General features: G+C 38.3%; 1 protein-coding gene across 2 annotated transcripts in view; it reads right to left on the reverse strand.

Annotated features, from left to right (window-relative positions):
* Nucleotides 1-6,071: 6,071 nt before the first annotated feature.
* Nucleotides 6,072-24,400, reverse strand: part of LOC127424127 (uncharacterized) — a 57,973-nt gene continuing 39,644 nt past the window's right edge. For both annotated transcript variants that reach the window (XM_051669047.1, XM_051669048.1), the window contains exons 7-13: nucleotides 17,107-17,222; nucleotides 13,242-13,398; nucleotides 12,886-13,054; nucleotides 12,535-12,677; nucleotides 10,187-10,323; nucleotides 9,970-10,059; nucleotides 6,072-8,216 (exon numbers count right to left, since the gene is read on the reverse strand). In XM_051669047.1, the coding sequence (XP_051525007.1) occupies nucleotides 9,978-10,059; nucleotides 10,187-10,323; nucleotides 12,535-12,677; nucleotides 12,886-13,054; nucleotides 13,242-13,398; nucleotides 17,107-17,222 (804 nt within the window). In that variant the 3' untranslated portion in view covers nucleotides 6,072-8,216; nucleotides 9,970-9,977. The remainder of the gene's footprint in view (nucleotides 8,217-9,969; nucleotides 10,060-10,186; nucleotides 10,324-12,534; nucleotides 12,678-12,885; nucleotides 13,055-13,241; nucleotides 13,399-17,106; nucleotides 17,223-24,400) is intronic.

Here is a 24,400-nt window from a genome sequence, read left to right on the forward strand (position 1 = left end):
TCACATGTACATAAGTATTCACAGCCTTTGCCATGACACTCAAAATTGAGCTCATGTGCATCCTGTTTCCACTGATCATCCTTGAGATGTTTCTACAACTTGATTGGAGTCCACCTGTGGTAAATTCAGTTGATTGGACATGATTTGGGAAGGCACACACCTGTCTATATAAGGTCCCACAGTTAACAGTGCATGGCAGAGCACAAACCAAGCCATGAAGTCCAAGGAGTTGTCTGTAGACCTCCGAGACAGGATTGTATCGAGGCACAGATCTGGGGAAGGGTACAGAAAAATTTCTGCTGCACTGAAGGTCTCAATGAGCACAGTGGCCTCCATCATCCACAAATGGAAGAAGTTTGGAACCACCAGGACTCTTCCTAGAGCTGGCCGCCTAGCCAAACTGAGCGATCGGAGGAGAAAGGCCTTAGTCAGGGAGGTGACCAAGAACCCGATGGTCACCCTGACAGAGCTCCAGCATTTCTCTGTGGAGAGAGGAGAACCTTCCAGAAGAACAACCATCTTTGCAGAACTCCACCAATCAGGCCTGTATGGTAGAGTGGCCAGACGGAAGCCACTCCTCAGTAAAAGGCACATGGCAGCCCGCCTGGAGTTTGCCAAAAGGCACCTGAAGGACTCTCAGACCACGATAAACAAAGATTGAACTCTGTAGCCTTAATGGCAAGCGTCATGTCTGGAGGAAACCAGGCACTGCTCATCGCCTGAACAATACCATACCTACAGTGAAGCATGGTGGTGGCAGCATCATGCTGTGGGGATGTTTTTCAGCGGCAGGAACTGGGAGACTAGTCAAGATTGAGGGAAAGATGAATGCAGCAATGTACAGAGACATCCTTGATGAAAACCCGCTCCAGAGCGCTCTGGACCTCAGACAGGGGCGAAGGTTCATCTTCCAACAGGACAATGACCCTAAGCACACAGCCAAGATAACAAAGGAGTGGCTCCGGGACAACTCTGTGAATGTCCTTGAGTGGCCCAGCCAGAGCCCAGACTTGAACCCGATTGAACATCTCTGGAGAGATCTGAAAATGGCTGTGCACCAACGCTCCCCATCCAACCTGATGGAGCTTGAGAGGTCCTGCAAAGAAGAATGGGAGAAACTGCCCAAAAATAGGTGTACCAAGCTTGTAGCATCATACTCAAAAAGACTTGAGGCTGTAATTGGTGCCAAAGGTGCTTCAACAAAGTATTGAGCAAAGGCTGTGAATACTTATGTACATGTGATTTTTATTTTGTTTTGGTTTTTTTTTCTTCAATTTTTATTTTTAATACATTTGCAAAGATTTCACACAAACTTCTTTCACGTTGTCATTATGGGGTATTGTTTGTAGAATTTTGAGGAAAATAATGAATTTAATCCATTTAGGAATAAGGCTGTAACATAACAAATTTGGAAAAAGTGAAGCACTGTGAATACTTTCCAGAGGCACTGTAGTTATTACATACAGTATTCAGCAAAGCTCATTAGTTTATTCTCCACAAGTCTGAAAACTAGTTAGACCAGTTTGCATCACATGCATTTGCAACACCACAGCATGCCATTATTGTTGTAATACAGGTGCATCTCAATAAATTAGAATGTCATGGAAAAGTTCATTTATTTCAGTAATTTAACTCAAATTGTGAAACTCGTGTATTAAATAAATTCAATGCACACAGACTGAAGTAGTTTAAGTCTTTGGTTCTTTTAATTGTGATGATTTTGGCTCACATTTAACAAAAACCCACCAATTCACTATCTCAAAAAATTAGAATATGGTGACATGCCAATCAGCTAATCAACTCAAAATACCTGCAAAGGTTTCCTGAGCCTTCAAAATGGTCTCTCAGTTTGGTTCACTAGGCTACACAATCATGGGGAAGACTGCTGATCTGACAGTTGTCCAGAAGACAATCATTGACACCCTTCACAAGGAGGGTAAGCCACAAACATTCATTGCCAAAGAAGCTGGCTGTTCACAGAGTGCTGTATCCAAGCATGTTAACAGAAAGTTGAGTGGAAGGAAAAAGTGTGGAAGAAAAAGATGCACAACCAACCGAGAGAACCGCAGCCTTATGAGGATTGTCAAGCAAAATCGATTCAAGAATTTGGGTGAACTTCACAAGGAATGGACTGAGGCTGGGGTCAAGGCATCAAGAGCCACCACACACAGACGTGTCAAGGAATTTGGCTACAGTTGTCATATTTCTCTTGTTAAGCCACTCCTGAACCACAGACAACGTCAGAGGCGTCTTACCTGGGCTAAGGAGAAGAAGAACTGGATTGTTGCCTCTTTTCAGATGAGAGCAAGTTTTGTATTTCATTTGGAAACCAAGGTCCTAGAGTCTGGAGGAAGGGTGGAGAAGCTCATAGCCCAAGTTGCTTGAAGTCCAGTGTTAAGTTTCCACAGTCTGTGATGATTTGGGGTGCAATGTCATCTGCTGGTGTTGGTCCATTGTGCTTTTTGAAAACCAAAGTCACTGCACCCGTTTACCAAGAAATTTTTTAAGCACTTCATGCTTCCTTCTGCTGACCAGCTTTTTAAAGATGCTGATTTCATTTTCCAGCAGGATTTGGCACCTGCCCACACTGCCAAAAGCACCAAAAGTTGGTTAAATGACCATGGTGTTGGTGTGCTTGACTGGCCAGCAAACTCGCCAGACCTGAACCCCATAGAGAATCTATGGGGTATTGTCAAGAGGAAAATGAGAAACAAGAGACCAAAAAATGCAGATGAGCTGAAGGCCACTGTCAAAAAAACCTGGGCTTCCATACCACCTCAGCAGTGCCACAAACTGATCACCTCCATGCCACGCCGAATTGAGGCAGTAATTAAAGCAAAAGGAGCCCCTACCAAGTATTGAGTACATATACAGTAAATGAACATACTTTCCAGAAGGCCAACAATTCACTAAAAATGTTTTTTTTATTGGTCTTATGATGTATTCTAATTTTTTGAGATAGTGAATTGGTGGGTTTTTGTTAAATGTGAGCCAAAATCATCACAATTAAAAGAACCAAAGACTTAAACTACTTCAGTCTGTGTGCATTGAATTTATTTAATACACGAGTTCCACAATTTGAGTTGAATTACTGAAATAAATGAACTTTTCCACGACATTCTAATTTATTGAGATGCACCTGTATATGTTTTTATACTGTGTAATATTACACACACACACAAAAAAAATCACTTATCACTCAGTCATTCAGGCCATGGGTGCCTGCATATCATCTGAGGGTCTGCACAGAAATCTGCCAACAACCTAGGGGGGTCCGGGGGCATGTTCCCCCAAGATATTAATTTATTTTTGCTAAATCAACACCAAAGCATTAAATGCTGGTGACTTTGAGAGAAGCATTTTTTTTTTATTATTATTATTTTCTCGAGTATGAGTAGCATTCATATAACTATTGGCTAAAACATTTCTACCAATCCACAGTTTTTCTGAGCAACCACTGGCCGGCGCCATGATGATAATTACCTGTTTCTGGTCTTGAGACACAATGTAAAAACTACCGAAACGAGCGACTCAGACGGAGAACAAAAACCATTTAAGTGTTATTTGGAGTAAAAATTTATTTCAGGCTCATGAAATGAAAACACTGGAGACTGGAAATTGAAAACAGTCAAATTGTGGAACACTTCCGCTTTCAGGAAAAAGGTGGATAACAGTTCAGAACAAACACACTTAAAAAGCAAAACGCAAATAGAGTAGAACGCAACTGTCTCGAGTCAGTCACTTTTTTATCAGTTGAAGTTCTTTTTAACTTGACACAGCGTCTAAAAAATCAGCGCTCCTGTGAGAGACGCTAAAAACTCACAGTTGTTAAAAGACATCCATCTAGCGAATCTTTACATGGAAAACAATTGAAAAACAGCACGAGCGGATGCAAAAACATGTTTGGTTTGAATATGTTCACATGACAGCACTGGCTGAAGTTTCTCAAAGTTACCTCTCAAAAAGACAGATCAGTTGATTGTAGGTAAATTTCCACTGTATTTAGCGCAGTTTTTTCTCTGTGTTAGTAAATATCCCGACCCGATACTATTTTACTGTGTGAGAAACCATTCCAAATTATTCAGTGAGAGAGCACCAACACATTCTCACGGTGAAATCATCAGGATTCGTACGACTTTTCAAAATTTGGCTAGTTCGTATGATATCGTGCGACTGCACTCGTTTGAATTCCTATGGCTTTCACTACAGCCAATGACGTCGCTGGACATCGTTTCCATCTAATACGAGACAATTACTTGCTTCTGTCACACACAACAGCTTCCTATCATGTTTACACACTACTTATTGGTTAAGTTTAGATAAGGGGTTTGGGTAAGGGCATAATATTAATAAGAATGTCCTTAATGCCTCCTGCACGGAACTCGTGCTTACTTCCGCATTAGACATCCGGGAATTTGCACGTGATGAAGTCCTATGAGTTTATGCCAACAGCAGACCATATGAAATAGCCAACTCGTAAATTATGTATGATGTTTCATGAGATCGGGTTGGAGAGCGCTCTGAACGAATTGTACGGACTCACGAACTGTTTTAGACCGTTTTGCAAGCCCGTTTGTCCAATTCACTGAAAAGAATCGACTCAAAAGAATTATGCATTGGCAAATTGGGCATTGCTAGTTCGTTTAAACAGCCATCAGAAATATGGGACACACTTCATGATTGATGAAATATTCTGAGAGTAGGCCTAAATGTTTCTCATGTCACGCCCGTTTTACACATGATGTGTATGCAGTACGTATTTTTTCAGTGCCCATGTTAACAGGTTAGAGCATTCAGACCGCACGCAGGTGCAGCATGGCAATGCGTTGCAGTAGCGGTGCAGAAGCAGCAGTGCAACGATCGTTTCCACCGAGTCTATATTTGCTGTGCTGCACGCACTTAAAGTGATAGCACATTGTTCGTTGTCAAAATGAACATGGATTGCCACAGAAAATGTAGCAGTTTCATCATAAATGCATATAATTTAAGTCTACTGTGTTTCACAGTTACCATGTGACTTTCAGCACTGGGTAAAGCAAAGAAAACCAAAACACACTATTACCAGGAGTTGCAAAAATATCAAATGCGATCAGAAGTATATCTAAAAAAAAAAAAAAAAATTCATGTGAAATACACTACACAGCATGTTACATGGTGCGTGTGTGTGAGAAGGGGACACAAAATAATGGCTAACTACTTACCCACTGTTGTATTTGTGGTATACAGAAGCCACAGGTTCAGTTGCGCACTGCAAACGCGTCTTATGTAAAAGCACAATCAAGCGCATGCTGCTTCCGCTCCGCCAACGCACAGCATCTGCACTGCTACGCATCTAGTGTAAAACGGGCATCAGTCCGAGCGCTCATGGTACACAGTGCGTACGGCCATACAGCTGCAGGCACCACTGATACAGGCCTTTAAACACATCTAAAAGTCCTAGCAATTGTTCCTGAAAACCCTGCATAACTGTGTAGTGTAGTTTATTTTCACTTCTGAAATTGTTAAAGGTACATTCAGTGTTCATTTATTTATTTATTTTTTTATGTACATTGTCTCTGACTTGCACGGACACCTATAGGCCTGGAAACACAATCTTTTCAGTGACCGATACATTTGTAGTAATTCACTATTCACAGACAGCCATACTTAATCCATGAGTGAAAGTGTCCAATAATCAGACTGGTTACTGAGATTGAGTAATATTCGCCTGGTCATGTGATCATAACATGGCAGCCCCCAGGAGGGGACCCTCTCCATGAAGGATAAAACAGCTTTTATAACGACTGGAGTCTCCATTTCATGTCAGTGCTCATGATTTTATACATACGTTTCAAAATTACTATTACTTTCTTTAGAAGTCAAAATTTTTTAATGAGGAAAAAAATAAATAAATACTGAGTGCACCTTAAATGATTCTGTCATTTCCAGAAGCTCCTTAGGAAACTGCAGATTTTCCTCAGTTAAATGTGAAAAATGTAAATGTGGATTTCAAAGCAAACTATCAATATATTAGGGCAATATATTATATTAAATTCTTAAATGCATACTTTTTGCTAAGAAGTAAAAATAAGCCAATTCATAGTCAATTTTATTATGAACTTACAGTCTTGGACACTGCATTACAGCACAGTGCAATAAACATTTTTACAGACAAATTTAAAATAATATGAACAATTTACCCTTAGACTATAACACATATAGGCAGACAGAGAAAAGCTGATATTAGAAAAAATTATAATAACCATAGGACACATTACTCACCTACAAACGAACATCACAACGTTGACAGGTGAGGACTCATGCGTTAAAAAAAGTGACTACTGGTCAGTACAGCTGTTCGTTAACAGGTGAAAAGTGCTTGTTGACGGAACTTTAGGTTGGAGTGGCACCATGGCTCTGGGTTTTTCAAAAATATGGTGACAACAAATGTGCAATGTCATGTGAACAATGCTTACAGTACTTTGACATTTTCAAAATTCCCTTGAACTAGTAAACAAGAACAGAACAAGCTTCAAGATGTGTGACCTAGAGTGAGGGACACAAATGAAACATTTTCCCTTTGTATATTCATTCATTATTACAAACATTGTAAGGGAAGAGGAGAATTGGTCTACAGGATAGATTAACGTTGTGCAATTTTTTTACCATTCATTTTTGGCCCTTAATTAAAGCAAGAAAAGTAATGGGATGTCAAATAAAAAAATAAGAAAATTAAGTGTAATAAAGGGAATGACTGATTGTACATGCGCTGAAATTGCTATTTTTTTTTTTTTTCGAATCATGATGTTATCATGGAATGCTCATGCAAATGAGAACATAATGGAATGCAGTACGCTAAACAAATGATTGTAAAACAGCCATCCAGTTAGACTGAGGCAGCACACAGTCCTGTAAATATATGTGAGAGCCCCAAATCTGAACAAAATCTAGAGTGAAGACGTGAGCAAAAAATGATGCACTTGGTGCATTCAGTAGCCCATCCAAACTCCCACGCTCTCAACCTTGCATTCACAAAATAAAACACACACACACACACACACACAACTCATAGGAACTCAGGTCTTCTTAAATATAGAAAAATCTGAGTCTAAGATATGTGTGGATTGTTCCTGTTGATTATTAAATGTATACCATTTTCCTCTGGCAATAACTCTTTCAAACAAGCATTAATACAAATATAACATTTTGTGACTATATTAAAATTTTTCATAACTAAATACACTTTCTATACAGTCTGTTTTTAGGCTAGCTCAGCAATGATTTGTTGACTATTCCAGTCGTGAAATAAATCATGATGTCTATGAAAATGCAGTGCAACTGATGCCTATAACCATCAACTGAACAAAAACATTGGGAATTAAACAAACAATCATACAAAAAATTATGAAATCTGAACTAATATGAACAGATAAAATATACAAATAATCTAACATCAATAACCGGTCCATACTCAAGTTAAATGAAGCACTTCAGGTTACTGTAGATGAACTGCAAAGAAAATCATTTTCTTAATGTTTTTTTTGTTTTTTTTTTTGCCTTGTATTCCAGTAAAAATATTTAAACCTCCTTAAAAACAAGATACATTCACTTGAGTAAAACTGTGTAAGATAATAAGACTTGTTTTCAAATAATATACATTTAACTACATTTCTTCTTCACTGGGGTAAGAAAAATACACTTAATCCAAGATAAATTCTCTCTCTAAAAAAAAGTAGTAACTTCTTATGCAGTTTTACTTCTCGTGGAAAACTTTACTTGTTTCAATGATGTTTAGATATTTTTACTGGAAAACAAGACAAAAATACAGATTAAAATGTTTATTTTTTTGCAGTGTGTGTGTGGTCCCACAGGTCGACTCAACCATCAGTTCCACCATAAATTCTGATCTTTTGCTCACTAGAGGTTAAAGTGGCTCTTTGTAAAAATAATTCTCTCATGACAAAGGGCTTAAGAGATACAAATCCAGCACATACAACATGGACACACACTTTCACACACAGATCTCTGCTTTGTACTTTACATCAGCCAGAAATCTTTTAGAAAGGCACCATGCACATGTACACGACTCAGGTCGGAGGGGAAGATCGACAAATAAACAAACACACAACAATGTCGTAGTCAGCAGCAGCAGATTCCCGTCAACTCCAGGTCAAATGTTAAGGCTTCTGTCACGTGTTACAGCTACAGGTACTGCAGTTATAAGGCATCCTGAAATGCTGGGACAAAAAAAACACACACAAAAAAAAACAGTGTTATAAAAGTTTTTGATGAGCATTACCATTACACAAGTGAGAAACATAATTAGAGATGTCAAAACTATATCGGAAGTAGCTAATACCAATTCAATCTGGTATTTTGAATGCATGGTCTACTTTTATGATACTTTTTATGCCTTAAACTGAGTCATTAGCATAGACTTTTGCTTATGGCAATCAGTGATTGCAAAAAATTTTTTCTCCCAATTTGGAATGCCCACTTCCCAATGTGCTTTTTAAGTCCTTGTGGTCACGTAGTGATTTGCCTCAGTCCGGGTGGCAGAGAATGAATCCCAGTTGCCTCCGCGTCTGAGACCATCGACCCGCGCATCTTATCACATGGCTTGTTGAGTGCGTTGCCACGGAGACATAGCGCATGTGAAGGCTTCACGCCATCCACCGCGGCAACCATGCTCAACTTGCCACGCGCCCCACCGAGAGCGAACCAAATTATAGAGACCACGAGGAGGTTACCCCATGTGACTCTACCCTCCCTAGCAACCGGGCCAATTTGGTTGCTTAGGAGACCTGGCTGGAGTCTCTCAGCACACCCTGGGATTCGAACTAGCGAACTCCATGGGTGGTAGCCAGCGTAATTTACCACTGAGCTACCCAGACCCCCCCAGTGATTGCAATATTCTTTAAAAATATATCCTTTTGTGTTCTGCAGAAGAACATAATATGGGGTTGGAACGACATAAATGTTGTAATTTTTTGGTGAATTATTGGTTGTCATAAAATAATGTCATACAATAATGTTATGCATATGTAAATGTTTTAAGTGAATATAAACAGGTGGGACAAAAAAATTAAAGTGTCAAAATAAGGGATCTGTGCATTAGGCCTTGCAATATAAATGCAGCTCAAAAGGGCTGCCACTGTATTTTATGTCATTAATATTAATCAAACCAAAATAATGACAAGAAAAATGGGAAAACTGCTAACTGTTCTTGTTGGATAACTAGTTGGAATGGTTGGAACAGTTCACCCAAAGTGAAAATTATCTCATCATTTACTCACCCTCATGCCATCCCAGATGTGCAATACTTTCTTCTGCAGAACACAAACACTTTTTAGAAGAATATTTCAGCTCTGAAGGTCCTCACAATGCAAGTGAATGGGTACCAAAATTTAAAATCTTAAAAAAAGCACACAAAGGCAGCACATGCGAAAGGCAGCACAACAAAATGTGAAAAAGGACTTAATTATTGATCTGTTTCTCACCCAGACCTATCAAATAGCTTCTGAAGGAATGGATTAAACCACTGGATTACTTTTATGCTGCCTTTCTGTGCTTTTGGAGCTTCAAAATTTTTGTAATCATTCACTTACATTGTTAGGACCTACAGAGCTGAAATATTTATTTCTGAAGAAAGTCATACACATCTGGGACGGCATGAGGGTGAGTAAATGATGAGAGAATTTTCATTTTTGGGTGAACTAATCCTTTAAGTAGCTTTAATAAGCCCTTTACAGTTAAAAATGTAGCAACACAATGTAAAAAAAAAAAAAAAGTAGTAAACTGTCAGGTCAAAATATAAAATTAAAAGAGGGTGTTACATTTTTTTAAATAAAGGAGTGCATTCAATATCATATTACTTGGTATGAAGAACCATAAAACATCAATGGTAATGATTTTGAAAATTGAAATGTTGGTATTGTGACAACCACCAACTATAATGTAGTTTTCATACAGACACATAAGACAACGTACCTGCTTCTTCAGGCTGTACTATCGGTTTCATACTGACTCAATCGTTTCTTAGTCTTTAGTTCTTTCAGCCACTGAGGTGAGGACTCCTCTCTGAGAGGGGAAATAAAGAAAGGAATTCAGATGCAAAAACACAGTCATAAAGTCAAGACGAGCACAACCCAAAAATACACATTGGAGAAGGCAGCAATTTGAGCTCAACTGACAAAAAGGCACTCACCGATTCTCTTTGCCACCAGCAGAGGGAAGCACACGGGCAGCTCGAGGCAAGAATGGAGATTTGGGTGAGCGTGAGGGCTGAGAGGGTGAGGGGCCATCTGTCTGATTTTCTGACTCTCCTCTCTTCTTCAGCTGGGCCTGAATCAAAAAATAATACTCAGATCACACATCAAACTACTTCAGAAATAAATTCACTTTGAAAAGTAAAATTTTTTAGCCTTTATGAACTGAAACTATGATAAATGTCGGGAAACTAAAGGCTGTTTCTAAATTATCCTCATTATTGACTCTTAAGGCCCCTGCACACTCACTACGAAATTGAAGAACGAACAGGTGTAAATCTGGCCAAAAAGGTATTTGAGTTCATTGTTGGTTCGTCACAGCTCGCCAGGGCGAACTTTCAGGAAAACTTCTTACAGGCTGCTAGACACCTTCTTCCTGCCATTGGTGTCCGTCATCGGTATGTTTGACCTGGAGCTCCACCTACTTTGAGGCCGACAGCTAATACCCGTTCAGTCAGTTAACATGAATACACCGGCGTACAGAGTAATTAGTGAGCTGGTGCAAATGCACCTAAATCTGTACGATAGTTGACATAGAGACATTTTCCAAGATCGTGTCATGCAATTTTTTTTATTTCATTAACCTACAAAAGGAATCAAATCTACTCAAATACTCTTAAGTGCCCATTCACTCTGTTGTTTAATATGCGCCGTCTGCAGACGAAATAAATTCACACATCTACCTAAAGTGAGATATGCCTCTTATCATCATTCTTTTGTCTGTATTCTACACATTAACACTCTTTTATACACCCATCTTTTAAGTAGTATCAGCATCATCATAAAATCCAATAAGAGTATGCTATCGGCGCATTTTATGGTCACGTTTATCATGTTAGCGCATTAGCTACATGAAATTAGAATGTAAACATTAGAAATTACACATTTATATTTACACATATATATTACTTTAAATAATCATGGAGTAGATGAAACAGCTTCTTTTACTGATCTAATGTGAATTCTATTCATAGAATGAGGCATGATTAGTTAAGGTTTTACATGTACTCTTGAGAATCCAAATATTGAAACGTACCTCTAAACACCTCCCCCAGCAGCGTGGCCAGTGTCTGAATGTTCGCAAACAGTATGTAGTTGCTCAGCTGTTTCGAACTTCTTTTTGGCTCTGAGCGAAGAACGAAGAACCACTTCGCCTTGAGCGTGCCAGGGCTTTTAGATTTGTAAAACTAGAGGTTGACCAATAATGGATTTTCATAATACTGATAATAAAGGTGGGGGAAAAACCTGATTTCAGGATGATATTTCTTTGATTGGACAATATTTTTTAAAAGCAATATATTGAATGTGTTATAACATTTCCTTAAGTCTTTTGATAGCCCTACATGCATGTTATGGGGTGGCCTGACATAGACTCAGGTGTCCAAAATGTGTGTAATCCCAGGTGTAGTTTATTGAGCAACCAAAAATGAAAAAAAAAAAAAAAAAAAATAGGAAAAAATGACTATTAACACTATTTAGCTGGAAATGCATCACTGACTTTGTTTTTAAATGTCTGTGCACTAGGCAGATCGCAAACATGTAAGGGAAAAAAATATCAATCATCTACAACATGTTACAATTTAAACACTACAAAGTAAATATGTAAGGTACAAGGAAATATTATACCTTTGGATAGTCAGTCATTATCAGAAATTATTACATGCCTCTCTGGAATAATTGATTCTTATTGGTAAAACGTGCCATCTAGCGCTCTGATATTTCTGAATAACGTCAGCACATCAATGGAAAAAGTGACATCTCATCCAGGTATTGCGAGTCATCTTTCCAACTTCTTGTATCACTCTGTGATCTTCACAAGCAAGCTTTTAAAGTAATTTGAACTCAAATCAATATTGAATGTTTAAGTAGCTGTATAATAAGCAGGATAACAAGCAGACAGATGGTATTTTTTGCAATATAACCAATTAGGACCCTGTAGTGGCGCAAAGGTTATTCAGTATTGTTATGGAGAACAGTCATTATTCAGAAATATTTGACAGTTAAAAAACATTATTGACCGATCAGAATAAAGTACACCAGAGAACTGTGTAATAATGATATACAGTATAACAAATATGAGCAGTAATTCACAGACAGTAGCTCATCAGCATCACATATCCTATAGTTCCAAAAGCTGTTAACTGTGCAAAATTATAAATCTGTTGACCTCTAGTTAGTATTATTCAATTACCGTTATTTTTTTACAAACAGTGGCTCATTGCAAAGAATTAGACTTATGAAAGGTGTGTAAAAGAAATGGAACGGTGGCCTGAAAAACTCAACTCACCTTCAGGGCAGAAGGGTCCATGCCAGGGAAGAGAGCCACTCTCTGAGGCTGAGAGGAGATTGAGGATGTATGGGCCTCGATTTCCTTGGCCTGTTCCTCAGAGTCTGATTCCTCCTCTTGCTTAAAACAATCAGCCTTCTCATCTACAGACAGAGGAAGAGAACGAGAGAGAAAGAATTGAGAGTTGAGGACTAGATTGTATTGACTTGCACTACAGTTGAGAGACAATTAACTTTGTGTTACGAGCCAAAGTGGGCACACAATTTAATACAAATCAAAGCTAATAGGTTAAAAAGTCCTTTTAGCAATGTATAAACACAGGTACTCAGCTGCTAAGATGTGTGTAAGTACCTGTCGAGTCCCTGTAGCGCCACTCATCAGTTCCTACTCCAGTTCCCTCAGGTACCTGTGATAAGAGGGCGCTGTGACGGGCAGCCCGAGAGGGCGGGGCTCTGCGAGACTTCTTGCTCAACTGAACCCTAGCCCGTAGTGCACTAGAGTCTAACAGTGTTGTGGCCGTCTACACAGAAAGATAGAGACTTATCAAATAAAAGTGGTAAAGAGCTTGTTTTTGCCTTTCAAATTGTGTATCTTTACAAGCTTTACAAACCAAACAACCTGTCACATTTTCATAGATTACATATCTATAAGATAAACTTCAGAAAGCAGGTATTGTTTTAAGGTTTGAGGGGTTGGTCAGGACTAACCTCTGGGAAAGGTGCTAGGTCCGTCTGCTCATGAGTTGACGGGGTTGAGCCATCAGGTGTGTCAATAAGAAGGGGTTGTTCAGATGTGTGCAGTGGTGTGGGCTTCCGTGAAGCTGGGGTGAGGTTGCCTTCAGATGAAGGTGTAGGTGGAGTGAGACTGAAGAGCAGTAATAATAAAGGGTAATTAAACAATTATATGGTGGTTATGTTCAATTTGTGAAGAAAATACACTTTGCACTGTGAGAATACATAGAGAAAGTATGAAATATAACTATCCCCAAAAACTATTTGAACATTTAAGTCAAACAATGTTTGTAATTACTTATAAAAGTAATGTACATGTTACGCAAGTTAGAAAACTAGAAAGTGGCCAAATACTTCATCTTAATTTTAAACAGTGTGTCTTTTGTTTTATATTATTTAATGTGTTCACTGGTACATATATTCCTGGAGTGCATTAAGGTAAACACATTTGGCGTGCTGTTCATAACAGAGAGACTTGAGCACAGGACTGGGCGTATAAGTAACAAAATACAGCTAGAAAATTAACCCAACCACCCAGTGGGGGTGTTCACGATATGATACGTATCACGCACAATACATACTGTATGTCACGATACGATATAGAGCGATACATCACGATATCATGGTTCGATTTCCTTATGATTCACATGCTCTCAATTTTATTCCAATATTTTTTGGTATATTTCAGTTATGTCCATTTTGCTTACAAATGAATGCAATTCTCTCTTAGTTAATGTTATTTTTTTCAATAGTTTTTCATTACTTTGGTCACATTTTAGCTTTTAAAAATATACAAATTTCATGTATTCCATCAATAAATATGATGTCAAAAAAGTCCATATGCATGTGTTTATATACATATATATATTTATACCACGGGTCTGTTAAATGCTTGATTCTGATTGGTTGACAGACGTTCTAAGGTGTGCAATTATTTTTCAAGGAAACACACGGCTATAAAGTAGTTCCAGGTCTTGACCGCATAACGGTTCCATATCACTTTGCCAAATTATTTCAGTTATTTCAAAGAGCCCTACAGGCTACCACAACAAAATAACCAGTTAAAACAAAGACATTGGTTAAAGTAAATTGGTTAAGATCGTCAAACAATGTCTAAAATATCCTACATATATTTCAATTTTGGTTAAAAAGAGCCCTCGCGCTCCCTCTTGTCCCCCGCACTTAAACACGCTCACACACACATATGCGCACACACACACACACACACACATGCACGCACACACATTGAGACTCGAGTCGCGACCAACAAAGAGCCGCACCCCCGTGACTTGATCAATACAACAATTTCTATTATCCGAAATAACTTTTAATGTTTCAATCTATTTCGCCTAAATCAGCATCCTTCATTGCTAGTTCTAAAATGATGTTTTCAAATTAGCAATGAATGCTTGAGCTGTATCACAGCTAGATACACTTGATCAATACAACAGTTTCTATATTATCTGAAATATCTGTGTGAAAAACCCTCACGCTCCCCCTCACACACACACCCTCCCACACTCGTGGACATACAGACATTATACGCGTGACGCACACACTTAAGGCCCAAACATACTCGTGATAGAAAAACAGAGTCGTCATGTCAGCGCACTCCTGCATCTCAGTGGGGATTAAAAAAGTTATTAAGGTTTATAACGGGAACACGCATCTTGGTGATTTTGAAGCAATGTTACTTCTGACGAGTGCTGCAACAAAAAAGTTAATCCCAGAAGCGACCTCTCTCATTTTCTCTTTCGATCCCTCAAATACAAACTCACATACACATGCATAAACGCACTACCTTATTACACCAGTAAGTCCTCCAGTAAAGCAGCGCAAGCCTCGCTATCCTCTGTGGCTAATTCTAACATGATGTTTTCGAATTGGCAAACGAAGGCTTGATCTGTATTAAAGTAAGACGCTGAATCTGTGGCAGCAGAAAGTAGTTCCTTTCATAAGAGTGTTTTAGGGACGAAAACCAGAAAATGTCTTGAGATAAAACCCTGAACGATGTCATAAGGTGTGGTAACCGTGGTATAAGCGGAATAATTGACTCTGGCCCGTTGAATTGTTGAAAAATAATGCACATCCGAGGTGCTTATATATATATATATATAAGTATCTGTGTGTGCGCACATGTTTGTGCATGTGTTTATTGTTTAGATGCCTAATTTGTCCTATTTATAAGTACTTTCATCAATATGTAGAAAACGTGCTAAAACCGGTACTGTCTCTTTAAGAACAGGGACTTTAACGCGGATGGAGTCGAATGTATGATTAGAATTACATTTTTGTTTTTGTCATTTTTTTTATTTTTATCAACATTTAACTGTAAAGACCAAAGAAGGAATTATAAGAGATATTATCAATAACAAATGGATTATGTGGATCTCATCTTTGGACAAACCAAACTTTTACTCTCAACACGCAGTGAAAGGATGCTGAACTGGTGAGAGAAATTTGAAATTTCCAGGCAATCGCTAATTTAAGACATTTTAAGTCACATATGTGAGTGACATACCATAGAGTAAAAGATCACTTTTGGGATTTTAAGAATCGATTTTGATGTAATCAATTGAAGATCGCGATTAGTAGGAAAATCAATATTTTTGCACGGCCCTGGTGTTAAATGCGTGAGAGAGGACCAGCGTGTCCGTGAGAGAAACAGACTCAGTTTCAGTCTCTCTTGCTCCTCATAGTAGCGTTTCTGACTGCACTGAGAAACGGCGCTCCGAGGTTGCACTTATTTTGACGTTGGACATGAGTATAGAAATAGTTGAATAAAAAATTTGATACAGGGATCTAAAGTATTGATACAATATTGTGAGGAAAAGTATCGCAATATTTCGATATTTGATAGTATTGGCACAGCCCCACCACCCAGTGATCCATTCATACCAGTTTCACTCTCATTACATCTAAATCTCATGGATTAGTCTCTAATGTAATAATGAAGACACATCTCTGTGTCTTGATCCATGAAGCCATTATAGCCGGAGACAGAGCTCTGTTACAGACTCAATAGATGTTATTGATCTTGGTGTTGAGTTGCAAACAGTAGCTGAGCACAGTTCTAGATTTGTTCAGGTGCAGTGTGTATGGCACGTGTGGATTTTTAGCACAAAGAATGGCTCAGCAAAATATAACTGTTTCATAGCACCTTGAGATCAGAGTTTATACATAATATGTCTTGGTAAGTTCAACTAAGCTAATGCAGATTTGTACTTTGTGCTAGAACAGCCACAATCAGTTATAATGTGACTGTAATGAACTTTGAGATGTTCAGGTGAAGCACTAATATTTTATGTAGAAATGTGTGTTTGACTGCATTAAAAAAAAATTATTTTTGGCCTTTTTGCCATGCAAGGAATAGTTCAACAGAAAACTTTTAATTCTGTCATCATTAACTCATGTCGTCCCAAACCCACATGACTCTCTTTATTATGCAGAACACAAAATATGTTTAAATGAATATCTTGGTCCGTCTTTTCAATAAAATGGTAATTAACGTTGACTCACTTTAAAACTTTTAAAACGCACCCAAAAGTAATCCAGCGACTCGTGCATCATATTTCAAGTCTTCTGAAGGCAAACTCCAGGATTTGGTGGGAAACAACTTAAAAATTTAATTAATTTTTCATTGAAAAGTCATACGAAATCTCATTCCGGTTTGGGAGAACATGAGGCTGAGTAAATTATGACAGAATGTATTTTTGGTGAACAATTGTGGAACATTTGTTTCTGATTAAAGATTGAAGACTTGTATCGTGCAGAATCTGACTTGATTTATATATTGATCTGGTTATATTATGCTGATAGGGGTGTATGTTTGTGTGTCCACCTGTCATCTGTGCGAAGTCCTGTCTCCCATGTGCCATATTGACTGTCTGCCTCTTGCACCAGATTGTCTGTGTCTTTATTCTCCTTGTGTCCACTAAAACACTGCTTTACCAGCTCCTGCACAGACAAAGGAAAAAAGAAAGTTTTAAACTAAACAGATATCACATTAATTGATTCTCAAGAAGCAGCAGAGGCAGTTCAATCATACTGCAGCACTGTGATCGACCACCAGGTGGAGTTCATACAGCCAGAGAGCAACTTGGCCACAAAAACTCAGCCACTTCCTTTTGGTGTGACATCACAGCACTCAGGGCTGGACATCAGCCAATCAGAGAGTGAAGAGAGACACAATGGAGCGAGAAGAAAACCATCTTCCAACAGACATATATGTATGTGTGTGTGTGTGTGTGTGTGTGTGTGTGTGTGTGTGTGTGTGTGTGTGTGTGTGTGTCTATGTCATTGAGAAGAGTGTTGCAGAGCCATTAACCCTAACCACATTTCAACTACAAACTCACCGCTTAAAAACACACCCTGCATCAGTTCACTGCCCTGTTACAAACTGCACCATAAACCTCAACCAACTGGAATAGATTCAGAAACAGCATTACACTATATGCCACAGGTCAGATCAGAAATTAACCAGGGTTTAGGGCAAAAAAAAAAAGTCGTAAAAAACATCTAAAATTATTTAACTTTGGACCCACTTTGCATTAGGTGTCTAACTACTATGCACTAAAGTATTTTATTCAATGTACTTATTATGTTCACATTTGCTGTTGCACTGTACATACATTTAAAGTACCTGCATTTAATTAACATCTGTAATTACACTAATAACCCTACCTCATCCCTTACCCTAAACCTAACCCCTATCCCTGACCCTACTTCTAAACCTACCTGTACCTCAACCTCAGTAGCAGCAAATGTGAATCTTGTGAGAATTTTTCAGAACAACATGTAGTGTATATATATATATATATTTTTTTTTATTGTTTTTTTTAACTTGACTGGGTTCCCAAAAATGACTGTGTGAATGAAAAGTGGACTGATATCCTGCTATTACATTTAAAGTGAACAAAACAAAAGAGATCTGAAACCATTTACAAGTCCAAATAAATTTCAGGGAGCAAATACTGCCCCTTAATAATAATAACAAAAACTGATAATGCCAACTGGGAAGCTGCTGATATCTGTCATTGTTTCATATTTCATTGTTGTGCGATGCAAAAACTAACAGGTGCAGTAATGACAAACTGTGAAAACAGAACAGAAAGCAGATTTAAGAGAGAAAGATCCCATGAAAGTACTGTGATGACCTCACAGAAATATACTGGTTGAACTGGTGCCCACTGAACCATGTCTTTTTTAATGAGGAGACTGTAGAGGGTACAGTGTATCTAACACACACACACACCGAGTCATCGGTCCCTGATCGCGAGCTGAACTGAGTGTGATGAGTCTATCGGACTGTCACTTTGTGTGAGACTTTGTGTTTACGATGATGAGTATCGACCTGAGCATTAAGACTGAAAGTGTGTGTGTGAGTGAGAGAGTGTGTGTTAATGTTTTTTGCATTAGAGAAAACAGCACAGGATGTCATTTGTCAGCTCTACCTTTCCTGACAGGAAGAGTAACAACAGAAAACAGTGAGATCCAGACAGGATCAAAACAGAGCACTGCTGCCATGTAACATACAGCTCACACACACATACATACATTTACCTACCTATCTAGATGAGGACATACTGTACTTTCGAACAACATAATACATTATTATAGTTACAATAGACTAACATACAAACCCTATGAGAAATCTCTGTTCATTTTTAGACTACACAAGAAAGTGCATATATAGCTACAGTACATACTTCACAAACAAACACACAAGCAAATACTTGTTCATCTAGCTATCGAAATGAGGACATTCAATAAATAAATGTTTGTTTTTTTTTTTTTTAATAAAAGGTAATTATAATAAATACAGAATAACCCTTACCCAAACCTCATATATATAATTTACTTAATTTATTAATAGGGGTGTGACTCTTTGAAAGTAATTTGATTCGATTTTAAAATACATGTAATTATTGTTATTATTTATTATTTGCAAATTCAGAATGATTCGATGAACGATTCAATTCTGTGTTTTTTTTTATTTTATTTTTTTAAATGCTTTTAGAGGATTCTTTTAGCACTCCCTGTAAGTGTCTTAAAAAACAAAAACAAAAAAAAAAAAAAAAAAGTCCAAACATTACTAATCCAAAGCCCAAACACAGGCTGGAATTACACTGTTCATGCTAATCACTTGACCAGAAAAGCCATGAGGAATGTCACAAACAGATGGTGCCTGATTAACCTACAGCTTTTAGCATGCATTTCAGTGCAAATTCATTTGCATCTGCAAATGTTTGTGTGAAGTTTTGCACATCTTTGCATATTTATCTTCCCTCAAAGACTATCAAAGTGGCATGTTTGGTTATAAATACTTTTATTTTTCTAAAAACAGGCAATTGAGGTTTATTTACAACACGTACAACAGCTCCTCCAAATCTCATAAATGAAGCTTGATATTAACAGTAATGCATTTCGAATTAAGACACACCTATGTACTCCCTGATTGCATTAGTCTTGGAACGGGACTGATATTTTGTGCCTGCCAACCACACATTAATAAACACAAGCACACATACACTTGCTCAGAGGGAGTGGTGTTTAAGACGGGCCATATTGACAATATAAGGGTGTAGGCTCTAGATGGAATAATATATTATTTTAAAGGGCAAAGCTCTGGATAAGAACACGCTTATCTAAAACTCTCATGTACTCAGAGAGAGAGAGAGAGAGAGAGAGAGGGAGAGAGAGAGAGGGAGAGAGGGAGAGAAAGTGAGAGGGCAGAACTTGAAAACCTTGCAACATGAACAGGAAGACTGCGTCAAGGGAAGCAAAGAAACAATGAACGGATAGAAAGAAAAGATGAGAGAAATGGTAGTTGTCATTTTAACACCAACACACAGATGTTTATCCAGTGACAGGGTGCAAAAGATGGTGTGTCTGTGTCTTTATTAACTCTTGTAACAGACCAGTTCTGTCTCAAATCCTGAAACAGAAATCTCCTCTTTGTCTCTTCAGAGTCTACACAAGCATTTAATGAGCCTTTCTTCAATTCTAACAGTGCATGTACGTTTTTATAGGCATGTATTCCCAGATTTTCATATCCTGGCATTGTCACAAACACATTCCACTACAGGTGTGGCTACATTTACCTAAGAGAACATCAAACATTCTGAGCCCATTTTCTTATGTAATGAAGAAGCAGTGTAAAATGTGTTTAAAGTGAGAGTTCATGTCAAAAATTTTAAATTCTGCCATAATTTTATCACCCTCATGTTCTTCCAAACCCATAAGTGTTTCCATCTATGTTCTAAAGAAAGAAAGTGTTCAGGGTTGGAATAATATGAGGGTGAGTAAATGATGACAGCCTATTCAACTTTAAAGGATTAGTTTCCCCAAAATTAAAATCAAATGAGTTGAAAGCACATTAACTCCAGTGAGACACCCACAACTAGGCCTCTCTAAATGAATACAAACATATCACAGTCTTCTACATAGAAAAATAGAGGTAAAGCTCAGAATCCTCAGCCAAAATAGACTTTCGTCAGAGCAGACATCATCAGACATGTGATTGGCAAAGGACAAAACAGCAGGAACATGTTCAGATCAAAGACTGTGGCACAGTGACTAAGTCTCTTAAGCCTTTGCTGCAAGCTTCATTAAAGCTTTCACATGCCTTTTCTGGTATTCTGCATGGCCTCAGATAGATCGCGGACTATTGCTTTGATCTGTGATATGTTTCAAGCTTGCTGCAACTCTGGCCAACATTTGGGAAAGGATCTTTTTGACAAGCTTTGTGATTGAAACTGTAATATGGTAAACGTTGGATGATCTAATATTCCTGCGCAGCTCAGTGTGTGCCTAACACACCCACCAGAGGATGCCGCTTTCTCACACAGCGATGACTAAATTGGACAATGCAGACTATTTTTGTAAAAAGCAGCATTTTGTGGTTTAGTAACCATGCAAGGCTATATCACGATTTCAATTAGGCAAGTGCGCAACGATAAAGTCCGTCTAAATGGACATTTTGTAGTTGGCTAGTCTAAAAAGTAAGAAACCATCAGAAAACAAGTCCAAATAATAATAAAAAATAAATAAATAAAAAATAAATGTGTCTATAGGCGACTCATTTGAAATACTATCTATTATTACATATCTATTATTCCAATAGCCAACTCTGTTACTTCACCACTGATAAAGGGAATATATTTGTGTACTGCCTTGCATTATGATCATAGTATATTAAACAGAAAACGTATGACAGTCATTCACAGATATAGCCATATTTGTTAAAAAGGAATGAATAGGCAATGCAGGACCAATAAGAGAAAACCTAATAGCCTGGTGTACTAAAATTCACCAAGTAAAAGTTACCCAACATATTATAACAGTCAGCACACATTGTTGAAAATAATTAACAGGTAAGCCAAGTCTAAAAAATGTCATAACAGTTACAATGTAAAAAATCTAGGACAGAAAAAAAACAGGCCTATGAGAAACGTAAACCTAATACATTCTCCTAAAACACGACATTCACTCACAGAATAAAAGATATTTAACCAATTTAACAGCCGGCACTTCTTCGAAAAGTAGCCTACTTGAACTGACAGAGTAAAAAAAAAAGTGGAAAAAAATAGGCATACTGTACCTAGCCTACAACAGCTATTTACTTCTTACTCAGAGCATACATTTATGTTGAGCGAAATAAACATGTCAGTGTGGTCCGGTGAAAGACGGTACCTGACTCACCTGGTGACAGACGGGCTGTTTTGAGTATTTTTGTAACTGCTGATCTCCTGGGATTTTCATGCACAACAGTCTCTAGAATTTACTCAGAATGGTGCAAAAAACAAAACAAAAAACATCCAATGAGGGGCAGTTCTGTGGATGGAATGCCTTGTTGATGAGAGAGGTCAACAGAGAATGGCCAAACTGGTTAGAACTGACAAAGTCTATGGTAACTCAGATAACCGTTCTGTACAATTGTGGTGAGAAGAATAGCATCTCAGAATATTAGGCAGGTTGTTTTAATGTTGTGGCTGATCGGTGTATGCTAGTACGAGAGGACATCTTTCTGTGCACCACGGGTGAAAGGGGGAAGCAGCATGCAAGCACTGAAGCAGCTGTGGAGCCATCCAGAAGAAGGCTGATTGATTAATGCACAGGACAGGATATTAAGCCCCGATGAGATATTAACACACCCTCGCCCCTCTCTGTAACATCACTAGACTGTGTAAACAGCAAAACAAATATTTGATCAGCCAATCAGAAGATTTTTATGTGCTTTCTATCTGTCAATCATTTGAAGCATTCTGAGTGTAGCAGTTGAAGTGGAACATTTAGGTTTAATCCCATATTCAGACTATTAACAGTTTTCAGCTGAGGGCACTATTTTGTTACTGTTGTGTTTGACAACCGTGAGAAGATGCAATGCAGCTCTACTGTTCGATGATGGTCTCATCGCTATCTTTGGAGGACTCAACTCAGTCTCGTGTAAGTTCCAGAACGTCTGAAATTGCTAACAGCACACTTAAAGCTGCAGTACAGAAGATTTTTTTTAAGTCCATTATTGAGCGAGTACATAAGAAATCCATGTTCAAAACCTGTCCTTGTCTTAGCCTGACTCACTACGATAAACCTACATTAATATTTACATTTTGAGCAGTTGGGTCGGATTTGGCACGAAACTGCAGGCTTCATTCATCCTTGAGTGTTTTCGTCATGTCCGTAAGCCTAGAAGAGAAGGACCGGCTACTATGTTGCGTGTGTGGCACTGGGTTTCAGCAGTGTCAGGACAGCAGTCTGGATGGATGTTTAACTGTTTACTGTTTGGCAAAGTTGTTCACTTGCTATAATGCTTGGGTATGTTTTCTGGTAGGGTTGTTGAATCTCATACTGATTGTCATACTTTAATGAATCGTACATTACTCTGGGGATTTTGTGTTTACCGCTCACAGAATGTTTAATAGACTATGTGAAAATAGCACATTATCACTCTGGCTCTGCAGGTAAATACACTATATGGCCAAAAGTTTGTGGACACCATATGTGCTTGATGAACTTTTGATTTCAAAAACTTAGGCATCAATTTCCCTCTTTGCTGTAATAACAGCTTCCACTCTTTTGGGAAGGCTTTCCACTATACTGTATGTAGTATCATGGCTGCAGGTATTTGCTCTCATTCAGACACAAGGCTATCAGTGAGGTCAGGAACTGATGTTGGTCAATGGGGCCAGACTTACAGTTGTTCACCCCAAAAGTGATCAGTGGGGTTCAGGTCTGGGCTTTGGCAGGCCAGTCAATTTCTTCCACACCAGACACAGTAAACCATTTCTTTATGGACCTCACTTTGTTCACAGGGGCATTGTCATGCTGGAACAGAAAAGGGCTATCCCCAAACAGTTGCCACAAATTTGGAAGCACACAAAGCCCAAGCCATTACATGAAGAAACATTACGATTTTTCTTTACTGGATTTAATGGAGTAACCAAATTCGTTAATTAGAAGGGGGTGTCCACAAACTTTTGGGCATATAGTGTATCTCTGAGTGAACACATGCAAAGTCAAGGTAAACTCAAACCAGTTTACATTCAGAATTACAACATATTACTCCCAATACAATTCTGCTATGATTTTTCAATTGACAACCCTCCAACTTGGAAACCGGGGCTAAGAGAAAATCCAGAGTTAATTACAACACTGTGGTGGCATTTATGAATGCAAATATGATAATTGCAACATAACTTAAAGGTGGCAAATATCTAGACTGCAGTGCTTGAGAAGAGCATCTTTCGGCATGTAAGTTAACCTAATGCAGTACAACAGTTAGGCCTATATTATTTTATTATTTAGCCATGAACTACTTTGTTACATTTTATCATATAACTTGCATCATATTCACTAGAACGCGGTCTTTGTTATTTCTGTACAATTAAAGTGGTGCCAATTCACACATTTACCTTCAGTTCAAACACACAATTCTGAGCCTGTATATAAGGCATTTTTACAAAGTTCATACAGCACTATCCCAGGCACAGCATTCTTATCTCAGCTCATGTGTGCTAATATATATTACAGCTAAAGGGGAAATGGAGCACTCTGCCTATGTGTGCCACAGGGTGTTGACGACCGAAGGACACAGGAAACGTGCTATTATGGTACTTTAATTCAGTTACAATGAT

The sequence above is a fragment of the Myxocyprinus asiaticus genome, chromosome 33, assembly GCF_019703515.2.
Source record: "Myxocyprinus asiaticus isolate MX2 ecotype Aquarium Trade chromosome 33, UBuf_Myxa_2, whole genome shotgun sequence".
NCBI lineage: Eukaryota > Metazoa > Chordata > Actinopteri > Cypriniformes > Catostomidae > Myxocyprinus > Myxocyprinus asiaticus.